This window comes from Anticarsia gemmatalis, chromosome 1, assembly GCF_050436995.1.
Source record: "Anticarsia gemmatalis isolate Benzon Research Colony breed Stoneville strain chromosome 1, ilAntGemm2 primary, whole genome shotgun sequence".
NCBI classification, from domain to species: domain Eukaryota; kingdom Metazoa; phylum Arthropoda; class Insecta; order Lepidoptera; family Erebidae; genus Anticarsia; species Anticarsia gemmatalis.
Genome location: NC_134745.1, coordinates 4,120,006 through 4,135,002, shown reverse-complemented (window position 1 = coordinate 4,135,002; position 14,997 = coordinate 4,120,006). Strand labels below are relative to the sequence as shown.

At 34.9% G+C, this 14,997-nt stretch overlaps 1 protein-coding gene across 10 annotated transcripts in view; it reads left to right on the top strand.

Moving 5' to 3' along the window:
* The window catches only part of LOC142972305 (guanine nucleotide exchange factor DBS-like), a 76,421-nt gene that overhangs the window by 34,875 nt on the left and 26,549 nt on the right, over window positions 1-14,997 (top strand). For all 10 annotated transcript variants that reach the window (XR_012959449.1, XR_012959452.1, XM_076113298.1 and 7 more), the window contains exons 4-11: window positions 423-653; window positions 1,109-1,242; window positions 1,467-1,586; window positions 1,951-2,071; window positions 3,153-3,303; window positions 3,667-3,821; window positions 4,117-4,287; window positions 5,355-5,495. Coding sequence is in view for 8 of the 10 variants with exons in the window: in XM_076113298.1 (XP_075969413.1) it covers window positions 423-653; window positions 1,109-1,242; window positions 1,467-1,586; window positions 1,951-2,071; window positions 3,153-3,303; window positions 3,667-3,821; window positions 4,117-4,287; window positions 5,355-5,495 (1,224 nt within the window). In the remaining 2 variants the exon portion in view is untranslated. The remainder of the gene's footprint in view (window positions 1-422; window positions 654-1,108; window positions 1,243-1,466; window positions 1,587-1,950; window positions 2,072-3,152; window positions 3,304-3,666; window positions 3,822-4,116; window positions 4,288-5,354; window positions 5,496-14,997) is intronic.

The following is a 14,997-nucleotide window of genomic DNA, read 5'->3' as shown; positions in this document are numbered from 1 at the left end:
AAATAACCGTTCATCTCCGTCAGAGCGGAACTACCCAAAGGCCCAAGTCTACTTTTCCCGTAACTATGAAACTCTTGAGACCGCAGTAATGGCCGCGTCTCTAGATTAGCAATTACAGATAAATAGTTTGTTAGTACACACATATACTTATTATCTAGCTCATCACTTGTAGTAAGGAAAGTAGAAATGCAATTACTGAATGAAGTTTACTTTACCTTTTTGATGGTGGATTACTTTTGAAATGAAACTTCAAGACTTGCGTTTTATTATTTCAACACTTTTAACACAATTATTTTTGTTAGCCTACATAACAGTACAACTCGCCCACTATCTATCTTTGAAGCCATAAGTCACGGCTATTACGCTTGTAAAGTTTATTTCTATTATTAATGTTTCTAACATTTAATTATCCGTCTTTTCAGGAATTCTTTCCCGGAATAATTCACACAGTGTTCGTTCTGCGACCAGCGAGTTTCCTACAAAAAGCTCTATCAGAAGTCAGTAGTAAGCTGTTCAAAGAGGAATTCCGGTTCAGGGTGCTAGTCTGTTCAACGGTCGAGGAGTTGTACGAGCACTTCGACCGGTCGCAGTTGACTCCAGATCTCGGGGGCGAACTACAGTATTCACACGCTGAATGGATACAGCAACGAATAGTAAGATTAAACATCATTTAATCATATTGGTACTTATAACATCCTCATCCTATCAATTGACCGCAATTACAACTGTAAAGGGATACTCAACGTTAACTATCACAACTAGCGCCACCTAGTTGTCAATATAGAGTAATATAATGGCCTGAATCTCGCTATTAAAGTTTTCCGTGTCATATTGACGGGGTCCGGTATTTCGCTGATAATAAATTGTTCAATGATGTCTATCCTATCCTTGCGCACTGAATATTGTGTGGATATGTGGGAAATTTCATACTGTGCCGATCGCCTTTATGAAATACTGAGAACGATTACCTGCAGGAAATTTACTCAACCGTGTAATTGTTTATTACAACTTTTATCAACTGAATTATAAATACAACGATCTTATTTAATGCTTCTTTGTTGTTCTTTTAGATCAATATTTTTAATGCATTTATAATGTTACATTTTAGGCTCTGGAGAAATTTTCTACATTGATGAAAGAGATCTCAAGTAAATTGGACGAGTTTATGCATGAGATTGTAGACTGCGATATGGGAAACGACCCGACACAAACCAAAGAATTATTAGACTGTCAGGAAACTAGGTAAGAAGAAATTCAGTGACAACTTTTTGTTATTTACTTAGTACCTAATAATTTGCAAAATGTCCTATTAGCTTGCCTACTTATTTTTTTTTATTGGGGAATTCAATCTTACTTATTTTTGTGTTATTACTTTCTTCTATTATAAAGTTAATTGATTAAATTACATTATAATAAAAAACGTCTGAATTGTAATAATTATTTATTTTATTTTGCATTATTTCCAGGTATAAAGCTTTAAAGTCAGAGTTGTCGTCGGCGACAACGCAAGGTGAAGAATTACTGACGCAAGTACGGAAACCAAATCTTACTTATAATATTATCAGCCACGTCGCTGCGGTTGAGAGGTAAACAACCTTTGTAATTAGTGTCATTTATCTAAGTATGATGATAAATCACGAATTAATGTAGTAGAGTCAATATAATATAGTATAAATGAAAAGGACAGCAGCTATTAAATACTACGCTAATTCGTACAATTGGACTTTACACTTTGCTAACTTTTGTAATGAAAAGTATGTTTAGATAGCATTAAATAAGATTTGAAACTTCGTTATTTTTCGATAGTTTTTTTCTTAATCTAAACCTTTTCTTTAATCATAATTTGAGTAAGCATAGTATAACCAGCTGCTGTTGAAAGTATACCTACTTTCAGGAATGAACTAATGTATTAATAGAGTTGCAATTTTAACGTGATTTCTTTGTTTGCAGATTATTGGTGCAACTGGACGAGACTGAAAAACAATTTGACAATTCCTGGCAAAAACATTCCACGAAGCTAAACCACTGGCTGAAGTTCAGAACATTTTTATTAAACTTTAAACAGATGCAGGTAATCTTCGCTTAATTCTACTTACAAACAGTTAACGTACCTACTAGTAAACTATTACTAAGATTTCACCGGCCTGAATTGAAAATGTGAAGGCTGTTTTTTTCGATTTCGAAAGTCAAACATCGGTGTTTTTGGCGAGCTTACGTGATGAGGCTCATCGTCATCTTTTGCTGGTCGAAAAATAAAATCCGAAGACGCTCGATGTACCACTAAATCTGATATATCCAGACACTTCTCTTGATTATTCATACCGTCGAAGTTCCGAAAGTCCTTTCTTTTTTGAGCGTCTAACTGGAATGTCAAGTTCTGTATTTTTCTAGACTTGTCCTCTAAACGCGCCTTCATATCCTCGGCTTGCTTACTCTTCTTGTTGCACTCCGCTTGCAGAGAACTAATTTTACGTTTACACGTCTCTAATTCCGCTTTCAATTTTTGGAGGTTCAGGTTATTGATTTCTTCCATACACTGAAGTTTCTCTCTTGTATGTTTGGCGACGCTCTCTTGATATAAAGTTTCCTGTTCCACTTGATAGGCCCAAAAAGACATGGCTCGCATGGCAATGTCCATTATCGTGTCAGGCCTCATACCAGCTAGAACTATAGATTTAAAAGTCTCATTGGGTCTAAGGTCAGCTTGGATAACATCAAACTTATCTCGAAGTTCAGTGCCACAAGCTGGACAAGTCAACGAGTTCTCAGCAGTCCTTTTGAATTCTCGTTTTCCGTGTTCAACACAAAATGCATGTGAGCATGTCGTTACCCACGCTTGATTGGACAAAGACTTTCTGCATTTGCGAAAGTTACACACTATTTCCATAGCCATTTTTATTGATACTTTACCACAACACCGCAAAGCAACACTATTATTATTTTACATGTGACATAACAGTGACAGTAAATTTCTTTTTTATTCTAATGGCGTCTCCAAACTTCTTTGGACTGTAAAAAACAATTAAATACTCCTTTAGACTTCACAATATAAAATAATGGTTTAAGCAAAGCAGTTTTAAGCCAGAGAAAAGTAATACAAAGATAAAAAAACACACTTACCAAAGCTAAATTAGCAATTATAATTCACGCAGGCGACTTTAGACAATCATCTAAAGACAGCATGCGACATGACGGAAGTGGGCGAGACAGCCAGCAGGGTGGACAATCTCTTACAAGAGGCAGGCGATTTTGAAAAACTTTGTAATTGTGATCTGGAAACTGCAACATCAGTGATTGAAGACGGTACGTGCACGTCGTGTAGATTTTTGATATAATTAAATCGAATAACAAGTTAATATTTTAAATACTAAATATAAAACAGTGACGTAGTAGGTAATACTACGGTATCACGCTAGTGAGCATGCCTCACGAGAATATCATTAAAATAAATTTATTCCTCATTCGAATTTTGAAGTTATATGTTACTGGCTGTCTGAGGAAAAATGTAATTCTATATTTAAAATTAAATGCATCTTATTTAAAATGTTTGCTAAATCGGTAATTTATTCAGGTTATTTTGTTTTAATTACATAGTATTACTTACATCAAACTTATTTACAGCTGTTATTGACATTAATCAAGTAATAATTAAAATATTTCTTACAGGGGAGACGTTAATGAAAGATCCCTTAAGTTCAGTGGACCACATAGAGTCAAAATGCGAAGAACTGCGAAGAACCAGCGCGCTGCTTGTTGACAAGATACAGAAACGAAATCTACTTCTGACCAAAGCTCGAGAACTAATGGACAGGATAGATAAGGTAACTGAAACTTTATACACTGGTTTATTATACATTAATTTATCTTAACAATTTACGAGGTTTCCAAAACTTTAATTCACTGCGCTCACTGTTCACCGTTTGAAGAAATTTAACAATCAGCTTAAAACACGCGATGAATTACGTAATTATATAATTATCTTTCCATCGTTGTTTACCTCTTCCGCGAGTATGTTTATGTAAACAACGAATATAAACAAGGGGTCACAATTCTTTTGTTTTTGAGTTATCTCGTATTGTGAGAGAAAGGAGTACCTACGATGTTTGTTTATACTAGGCGAACGAGTGGTGTGCGACGGGCGTGGAACTGTTGGCTGGTGAAGGAGGGCTTATCGCCGTGGACAAGCTGCTCGAGGATGCTCAGAGCTTTGGCCTGTCCGCGCCCGATCCCTTCCGCGATATGCTTATGCACTCTGCCACGCAGGAGACGCGGGCGCTCGTCACACAGGTATGTCAGAAGTCAGTCATGATGACTTAACCTTTTGACTTTCGTCATACCAGACACAATAAAGACCATATTATTATGTCTTTCGTACTAAACCTATGCGGGACATGATAATAATATGTCTGTCATGGGTATATTTTATCCTTCCGGCATTCCAGGTTTATGTAAATTAATTTAATCTCATTTTTTAATACATGAATTGAACAGATATATTTATAAAATATCGTCTCATGCCTATGAGAGTGGGCAGGAACCAAAGAAAGCTACGTGTAATTCACGCTAACTAAAATAAGGAAGAGTTTTATATTCTTTATCCTATTATGAACAAAACGTTAATTGGCAGTCAAGATTTGCTTCAGATTTAAAAAATATATTTTGCGTATCCCATGAGCAATGAATAATATTAGTATTAGGCATTAGGTAACTTCGTACTTTTATGTGATTCGAAGAATTTTGCCCATACTAGGAATTTGGTCAACGATTTATTTAACTGGGTCAACGCATCATCATTTGACGGAAATTATATTTCGTAATCAATCAACAACTTTTTTAATTCACTCAATTCAACACATTTTTTAACCCGACTTATAAAATTCTACACAATTATATCATCGCCTAGGAATCTGACTGGTTTGATTAATGTGCCTTGTGCAAACATGCTTAGGTAACCGATATAAATGAGTATGTTCAAAATAAGGATATACTATTTTTAGGTATATAAGGTACATTGCCCATATACTGTGGTTATACATATTAAATCCTAAGTAGCTGTAAAAACCTTAAAAAAAGTCACTGGATTTACCAATAACTAATGGAACCCCAATACACATAACTACAGCGATGAACTGAGTTGAAAGCCTAACATAATTAAGAGTGGTATTAAGACTAGGACACACACAAGACGACTTTTTTAGTTTTCTTCTCTGGTAAATGAAGATTCACGAATTCCACTGGCAATAAGATGAAAAAATGCTATTGTTTTGGGAGCAACCGTTTTGACAAGTACAAGCAATACTTCTACAATAGTCTGAATACTCTGAATAGACAATAAAGGGTATTGTTGTGTGAAGGTGGCCCAGCGCGTGGAGGACGTGTGGCTGATGGTGTCGGTGAAGCGCGCCACGCTGCAGCGCGCGGCCGCCAAGCCGGCGCGGCCCGTGCACGCCGTGCCGCCGCAGAGCGCCTCCGTGCCCGCGCTCGCCAACCACCAGGTCAGTACACCACTACATCACTATACAAATCTACTCTTAAATAGGTCCAGCTACGAGGAACGAGAAACGAAAATGAAAGTTAGCCATACTGAATGTTTTCTTTTTGATTGTATGAATATGTTTTGTATCTGAAATCTGAACACTATGCTACTGCTTGAGATTACTAACTTTTTTAATAGAAGTAGGTTTTAATTATATACTTAAATATAAACTACGTTAAACTTGCTTAGTTCAAATGCAAAACGTTTTCAAGTGTATATTGTTGTCATGTAGAGCCAGAAACGACAACTTACCCATCGATAATGAGATAAGGAACAAGGATTTTATTAGCAACTATGCTATAAAGTCCCTTGGTGTCTCACGGATAGACCAGAATATCCGTAGAGCTCTTTGAAATTATAATATAAATAAGGCTTAAAAGAACATACTTCTATATGTCCATGTGGTCAAAGTCATAGTCTAAAAATACCTTTTATACGAAACAGCATATGAATATGGGGATCTCTATCAGTTTATTCTATAACGAATTACCAATAGCCATCAAAACATCTATTTGACGTCAATCGTAATGTACTTTAAACAGCTGGAAGGAAAATATATTCAACCACAAGACCAACTGTCATTCAATCGAATGTAACAGCTGATGTAATCAGTTAATTTTAGATTTATTAATAAACCGTCGGGTCACAGACATGTCCAGCAATTAAATCTAAGTACCATAATAAGTGAATACAAGTTAGTCTGCGCATTAATATTTAGTTGACTAAAACCAGACTGACTACTATCATTAGTGCATAAAAACAAAAAATAAAAAGTTACTTTCTTTATAAAGCTATGACGTAATTAAAAACAATCAATGGCAGTGTTAACACAAAAGTGGCACCTGCGCGGTTCGACCACTTTCTTGCGCATGCGCATTGTGAACATTACGTGCAACGCATGATGAGGAAACCGGCAGGTTACCAGTCGCCTCTACGAAAGTTGTCAGGATACTTTTATAGTGTAAGGGAATGATTGCTCCAAGGCATAATTTAAAGTAAATCGAAATTAAATTGATAAAGTACTATAATTATCCGTCATGTCATGTGGTTCAGTTTTAAATGTCGTCTACTTTTCATTGCAAATTGGTTGATTTCTGAATGAAAATAAACAAAATGTTGAGTCATTCGTGGTAATAATTATGTTGATAATAAACATTCTCCTTTTTACTGGCTTTCTTCTGTTGCTACGAATCAGGCTTCTCACTGTAAATATCCTATAGTTTTACTGTTTTAATTGATTATATCTCTGCAAGTTGGTAACTCAACTGGATTACTCTCATCTAGGCTAGATACTTAGTCTATTCTAATTAAGACTAGATATACCCCCGTAGGCTGCATTAAATATCTTTAGTTTTTGTCAATGTTACAGGGCATTAATTTAATTTTGTAGTCGAACTAACTAACTTACTTGTGGGCGGAGATCTGGTGATTAATAACAGGACAATTATTACCTTACCTACCAATTCACATGATTAATACTATATTATAACGACTCGTCCAAAGCAAAGGCAAAATTAGTTTTAAGTTGTAGTTACGTATAAAGCCTTGAATTTCTATTCATAAATTTAGAGCTCAAATTACACGCAGTTGAAATCACTTCGTATATTCTTCGTCGGCTTGAAATATGTAACAACATCTTAATAATACTTTAAATAATCATGACAATGAATAAAACTACCTTTCCTAATGTCTGTTATTAAATTTAATGGGTTACTCGAACGCTGCCAAATCGATGCCAATTAGTTTAATACGTTAGTTTACCCATTAAATAAAATAAATATACTTTCGCACATAAATCTAACGACCCTCTAACCAAGAACACAGGAAAGCCGTCAAAAAGCTTCCGGCTATAAAACATTCTCGTTATCGCTAATGAAGACACGAATCGCGCAATTATCGCAGATCGCTCGCAAAAACGCGAGTAATCTGCGCTATCGCATCGCGTAGAAAGTGCGCGCGCGCATAGGTCGCGTCTTATGCGCGTGTCAAAGCACAGCTTTCATACCATACGAGTTGTAATGGGTGACGTCATGTGCATAGATATATGTTTTCTATTGTTGAACAACATACATACATACGTGTAAACTTGTATGGATGTAATGTAATTGTTTCTGTATTTGTACACAACGACGCGCCTTGGCGGCATTATAACTGTGATCATTAAACTTATAGTTGTGTTAGAGTGAAAATATATTCGTGATAAATAAGAGGCCTCTACAGTCTCGTTTAGTTTTGGGCATATCATTAGAATTATAGGATTTCACTAGGGAAAACGTTGACCATGAATTCTAGGGCGGAACAAGATAAAGAATATATAACATTATCATAATATTATGTAGGTCTGAATATCATTTCAATATAATATAACGCATACCAAGTTTACAAATCGTTAAGGGAGAAATCGTCGCAAACCTGTTAAACAAGTAAAAGGATTGTAAGGGCGTAGATATCCGCATGCCGTTTCTTCATAAAGTTAGATTTCCTCGGGGAAATAGGAAATTAAACTTTTTAACCATTCTATCCTTTCTTACAAACAACATTCTATAAATACATTAAAACTTCCCTGTAGCATATTTAACAAATTAAAGATTACATTGCGTAAGATTTTATGGTTATTTGGTGACTAAAAAGTATTTCTACACATACTACATTTAGATCTTTACCCATATTTTGGTTTAAACGTGTCCCATATTTTTTAACTCTTCCATGTGTCCGTATCTCAAAATAAACTTTGCTTCCGTGGCCATTTCTAAATATTTGCTCCGGTCGGACTGTTCATAATTTGAGTTCTTATTGACAGATATTTGTATCTGAATTTCATATTTTATTTCACACGAAATTGTGCTTTATGGCTTCTAATAAAAAGATTATTGTTGATCAAACTCAGTTAAGTAAATTAAACTTTACTCGGCACACCGAGTAAACAGACTTTATCACTTGCTCATATTATCTTTCTAACAAAATTCCACGGCTTATTTTGTAACAAAATACTTATAAAAAATGCAACAATTCTGCTAATATGCAAATGTTAACCAATTAAAATCTAGAATATCATGAATCTACTAGTAATACTTGTTTCTACACCACTCAACAACATTTCTTAGTTTCTGTATTTATTTAAAATTTTATGATACTTATTCATACGCTTTCTTTTTCACGAATTTTGATGCTATATTCATGAACATGATTGTCATATGCATCAAACTATTACTAATATCTAAAGACGGCGACTTCAATCAAATAATGCATGTTGTAAATCTCTTTCATAAAATAAAACGGTAGGTCCGTGAGCGATACTGATACGGGACGAGTTAAAAGCTTTCTGAACCTTTGTAACTATAACTAGTAATAGCTAACGGTAACCCATTTCCCCGGCTTGAGTTGAACTAGCCCAGATAGATAGATTGATGTGACTGCATATGCTTGGGTCACCAGGTAAATAGCGATATAACCCACATATTTATTGCATGTTCTAAACTACTAACAGTATCGTATATTTATTTTATGCTCGCTTTGTATCACGATATCTTGGAGTACGAAGTACTTTAATGTCAGGTACGGGTCTTGGTGATAACAAAAAATCAATCAAATCAAGCATAAGTAATTTCAAATGGTTAAGACATTGCTGACATAGACAAATACTGAGGACAATTTATAAATCTACGACGTTGAATAGATAAAAATAGATAAATACTGAAAAGGGAGTTTTAAAATACCTCTATACACCAGTACGTCACACAAAAAGTCTATACAATACTAGTTAACTATGGGAGCACTTAGGAGTAGTAAATATGCGCAGTTATCGAGCATTGTATACCTAAGCTTACCATTGCCTAATAAGATCGCAGCAGTATTTATGGAGTAAGCGAAAGTGTAGTACATAATAATGGTCATGGTGACCATGAGGTGATGTTGCAATATCCGCGATACCCTATTCGATTACAACTTGACTGTCCAAATTCGCTTCGCAGGACCTTTACTAACAAACAATATTTTTATGTTTTATGATCTTCCATTTCCCAAGAGATAAAAGAGATTCTGTATTTAGTTTCAAACTATTATAGAGCTTATAATCTTCATACTACGAACTGATAAAGGACTACGAAAAGTTTCGCCAAGTAAACTTGAAAGTTGTTCTATATTTGTAATTTATACTGTATCACTTTACACATTAATAAGTTTAATCAAAAATATACAAAAGTAATAATAATTTATTGCATAATTTTGACGTGCCCTTGTTATATAGAAAACATGCTAACGTTTTTTCCCTGCTCTTTGTTTCTTCTCTACAATAAAATTATGGATGTAGAGCTCCACTTTACTTTTTATCGTAGCTGTGGTCTTAATCGATACCGCAATTATTATTCCAATGAGAACAAGATCTGAGCGTATCTTGCAGTAATAAATTAACTCTACATGTTACCTGAGCTTACGATTCCATTACCATGTTCCATTAACTGCGGCCAGGAGTAGGTCTATATTATGTAATTCACTAATTGAATTAGAACGCAGTATCCCAATTTCCTCATTTGAAAACGTACCTAATACACTCACCTAGTTTAGAGTTTTATTCCCCTGTATTTTTTTACACCCTAAGTGGTTCTCGGCCATATAATCTCGGAATAACATCACCGTTTTGGTATTTAAATTACTGTTATATCATAAAGTTCTTCCTCACTCATCTACACGATAGGTACTATTATAGTCTTGAAGACAAGTGTCTTCACGAATGAATATTCAATCAACTATATTTTATGTGTAAATCGATAGATTCGCAATAATATCGTCTGCATCTATTAACACACTTTATTTTTTTCCGTGTTCCATTGACCTAACGCTTACTCCTAATATGCCACTATTATTTTACCATATGCGCCGAATATTTTCTCAAAAGTTGTTCATCTACATTTTATAAATGTTTGCTTATTTTTCTTACTCTTAATAAGACTACACGTATTCTGTACCGTAATAATTAAGATTACTCGGTTAAGAAATGTTAATTATTTTAACCAACTGATAAAATACTTGTTCGCATTCAATTCACAGTACTTACAAAAATGTAGGTGCGTGCAGGTAAACGACAGATGTTAAAGGATCTAACCGGTTGTATTTGTACGTGTATAGCTCACAACAGCTGCGTGCCAGTGAAGCAATCGAAATCAATTCAATCAAGGAGCCTTGGGCAACGGTTGATGCCTACTAGCAAAGTTCACGACCCTTACATTACATTAGCTCTCATCTTGACGAGATTGGCGCCAACACACTCACTTTTATCCTTTACCAAATATCATTTACATTACATTTAATAAATCAATTAGTATTGCAAAACTTCACATATGATGTTATTTCCATGCTTTAATCGTAAATCGTTGTTTTTGTTCGTTAGTGAACATCATCAGTTGATACTAATCATATGTCTAATCAATAATCTCGTGGGTTAAGTAATATTCACAATATTAAGATGCCGTACGAGTTAAGAAAAAAAACAAGGTAGGTAATTATTATCTGAAACTTTTGATAATCCGATAAAATAAATAAGAGTTTCAATATTCCACAATACTTAGGAAAAACTCTACTTTAGTTAAATACTAATCTTTACATGTTACTACGACATTCCTTGATATAACAGTGCTCTTTATTAAATGCAAATATGTTTTATTATTATGTAGCACATACGTAATAGCCTTTCCCACAATACCGGCTCTACTTCCCGCTCCGAGGAATGTCTGCATCAAGGCGACACGGTGACAGGACCGATCTGTGACGCCCTCGATCATCGATATCACCAATTATATTACAGTCTGACATGAACAGACATAATGCAACCGTAGCGTGGGTGTTATTTCGATTTTAGACTACATTAGCCTTTCCATAACGTAATATAATTTTATTACGTGGGCTTCACGCATAAGTGTATGTAAAAAAATCATAAAAATATTTCAAGGTCTAACAATTATAACGAGTTCGCTTACCAGCTTGTGCACGAGGCGGATTTCTCTTACAAAAGGTCTTGCAGAAGTATATAAAAATCTATAACCAGGTCGTGTTTCAAGATTCCTTATAAAAACATGTCCAGCTGTTACAGAGTTGAATGGCCTCATTGTGGTTCCCGAGTCCTTTGTAACCTTAATCTTCGTAGGAATAAAGCTTATTTTCATAGGCAAGCTCGCTTGTATGGCTTTTCCTGTCATAGAAAATTACATTCCCGATTGTACAGGACTCCGTTTAATTGGATTTGAGATTCCTTCTACGTGGCGGTAACGGTACGATCTTGGGAATAATATAGGTAGCTTTGTTATATGTCAGTACATAGCCTCGGACGGCCTGGTTACATAGTAAATGGTACTAACATTCCATTCCCAAGGTGAGCAGATTATGGCAGTGTTTAGTACGTTTACAATTCATAAAAATATCTTATGTCATGTACGACAATAGATACGTAATTCGCTTTACAAAACAGTTGCCTGACCGACTGCCTGTATTGGTAAAAAATAGATTATGTGCTCCATTTCAAATGTCAACCGAAAGTAATTATTATAAATTGCCCTGTTTACAATTTAAAGTCACTGATAAATGCTTCCCACGTATCTTTGTTTTAGTATCCTTTTCAGCTAGGTTTCATTGAAAATGTACTTATGTAACACGTGAGGTTGCTTTGATTTAGTTCATTCTATTCTCATTAAAAAGTTATTACTTACCTGTCTGTTAATTATTTTTTCCTATTCCTACGTAGTTGGGTTCATATTGTACGCTTATTTTTGGAACCGATTATAAAAATCGAGAGTCAATTAAACTCATGCTGGTTTTTTGTTCAACCTCTTTCCGTTAGCACAGTACCGGTGTCACAATGCAGAATGAACATGTTTCTTTCAGCTGCACCTGTTTCCTGCCACTAGCTGATGCATGTCGCATTGTTTTTCTTTTTGCCGCTTTTCCGTTGCTTTGTTAAACTCTGGTCGTTTTATGAGTGATCTATTATATTCCCTCGAGTAGGCACAGTGAACATGAGCTTGAATTCAACGTGGGAAAATCATTACTTCCCAGAATTTATCGTAAAACAATTGAAGCCCGCATGCATCCATCATAGTTTCTACACTGTCAATGTGAAATTACTCAACATAGAAACTTTACCCATGAGGATCTTTACGATATATGTTTTCTAGAACACTCAAGGTGTGACTGGAGTTTGCACAAACTATAGTTAACTAATATGACCTGCCAAACTTACCTGCTTTGTTACTTTAATATATTGTCGTACATAGGAGGTGCTGCAATATAAAACTGTTACCACATTCACATTTTTCTTGATTCACTTAAGATTTCCCAGTTAAAGAATCACGATTACACGCATGCCGAACTGCATTTATATTTTAATCATCTCGTATTTCCAAGTAAGTCACATAAAATGTTTCAAGTCATCCGCAAATCTCCAAGTATGATGGCGTGTAGCCTAAATGCCGTTCGCCCACATATTGCCTTATTTAGTTTCAGTCGGGCATTGGTCATTTAAAAAGATTACTTTAGAAGCTGTTATATAGAATAACCAAGATGTTTTATTAATTACTTGAACCTTTTTAAACAAAGAATCGTTTCGTGTCGATGTCCTCTAATTGGAAAAAATATCTTGATCGTGTGTAATTTTTTTTAGAATAGATGTAAGGTAATAATGTCCACACAAACAGCTGTCCTTACATCATAAACGTGCATGTGTAATAAGTAATAAATAATAAACCTTATATAACCAAACAGTAGGTAAATACAATCCGCTACTCTTGTTAGTTAACCTGCAATCATTGAACTTGTTTCAGATTTCGATACGTAAATTACATACCTTCGTAATGATTACAACTAGGTACGGTACAAGATATAAATACTGGTTAGGTTATCATATGTAGATACGAATAACACGTTAAAGATATTTTAGTTAAAGGTAGCTGCGTATAACTCTTGATATGATAATGTCAATGTAAACTAATATACAATATCGTCCGTTATAAATTAATTCAGTAAGTTTAGTCAGTCAGCAAACCACGTTCTCCTTCGTTACACCCACATAGGCCATTCACAGCCGTTGTCTTTGTACGAATACATTTGCTTTGTCCTTATTTGGGCCCAATCAAAGTTTAAATAACACTTTCTAGTATTTATAATTTTTCTGATTCTTCTATCTTCCTGTTTGAATATTTTATTACTCAAAAATGTGGTGGGGTATTTTAAATTTTATTTAATAATTACTAATAAGGTATAATTAGTAGGAGGTATAATAAAAACGGAGGCCTCTGAGGAATCCAAATATATACGAAAACGAATATTTAAACTAGACTGGCAGTATCTTATGAAATCGATTTCTAATTACCAAAGTCAATTCGAGCGTGTACTATCTACACGTGTTTATAAATCAGCGCTAAGATTTCCAAGTTCAATGCCGCAGACGGCAGCACCGATGCCAACAACAAAAACGATGACTTGCCACCTCTCAACAAAAAATTGATTCCTGTTTTTGCAGCATCATCGTATCGTAATGGTACAATACAAAAGCCCAACTCTACCACTGAGCGCTACTAACCTACTACTATTGTTCTTAAACGTGATCTTTGGGTTCGGTTTTAATAATGATTTTTCTTTGTTAGACATTCTTGTACACATATTAGTAAACACATTTATAAACACGTAGTTATTTCAACATGTAATAGACAAAGTTGTATGCGTGAATGGCCGCTTTTGGCTAATATGGAGGTGGTGGTAAACAGCCGCTGGCGCAACGGTAGTGCTGGATAATGTGCTAGCGCAAGCGGTACTTTTACAAGGGTTTTCTGATTACACCGCTATATTTAGACGTAGTTAGTAGTGCCGGGTTTATCAATTAGCAAGCTTTCATTGCCGCATTCCATTTAGCTATTTTGTAAGATGAGGACCGTATTGGGAAATCGAAGGAAAGTTTTACCCACTTACTTTCAAATACATATAAATTGCAACGCGTTTGTGCTCCTGATTCCGCAAAAATCCGAATCACGTACAGACGACAGTACAGGTGACACGAAAAGAGACCGCAGACAGAATACGCGCGTGTCCAGTTTTGTGGTCGATTTAATGAATAAGTTAACCCTGAATAGCACAAACATTTGACTTCGACGAGATTTCACTGATGCTTTGAACGGAATCGAAAGTGTTTTTGTTTGGTTATGATAAAACGTGATACCGCTAAAAATGTACAACAAAACGGCAAAGCACGAACTTGTAGTTTTATAATATTTTTGGCCTTCTAAGTTTACAACATTTTTTAATAAACAATACAACCCTTTGCAGGAAGTTACTAAGATATACTCCATAATGTAATTAACAAATTATGCTATTACGTACTCACTATGTACGAATAACTAAACAAAATATTAAACGGTTTTTTTATTTTATTATTATTTCTACATGCGAGTAAAATAATTAATTAGCCACGCCTAATTAGA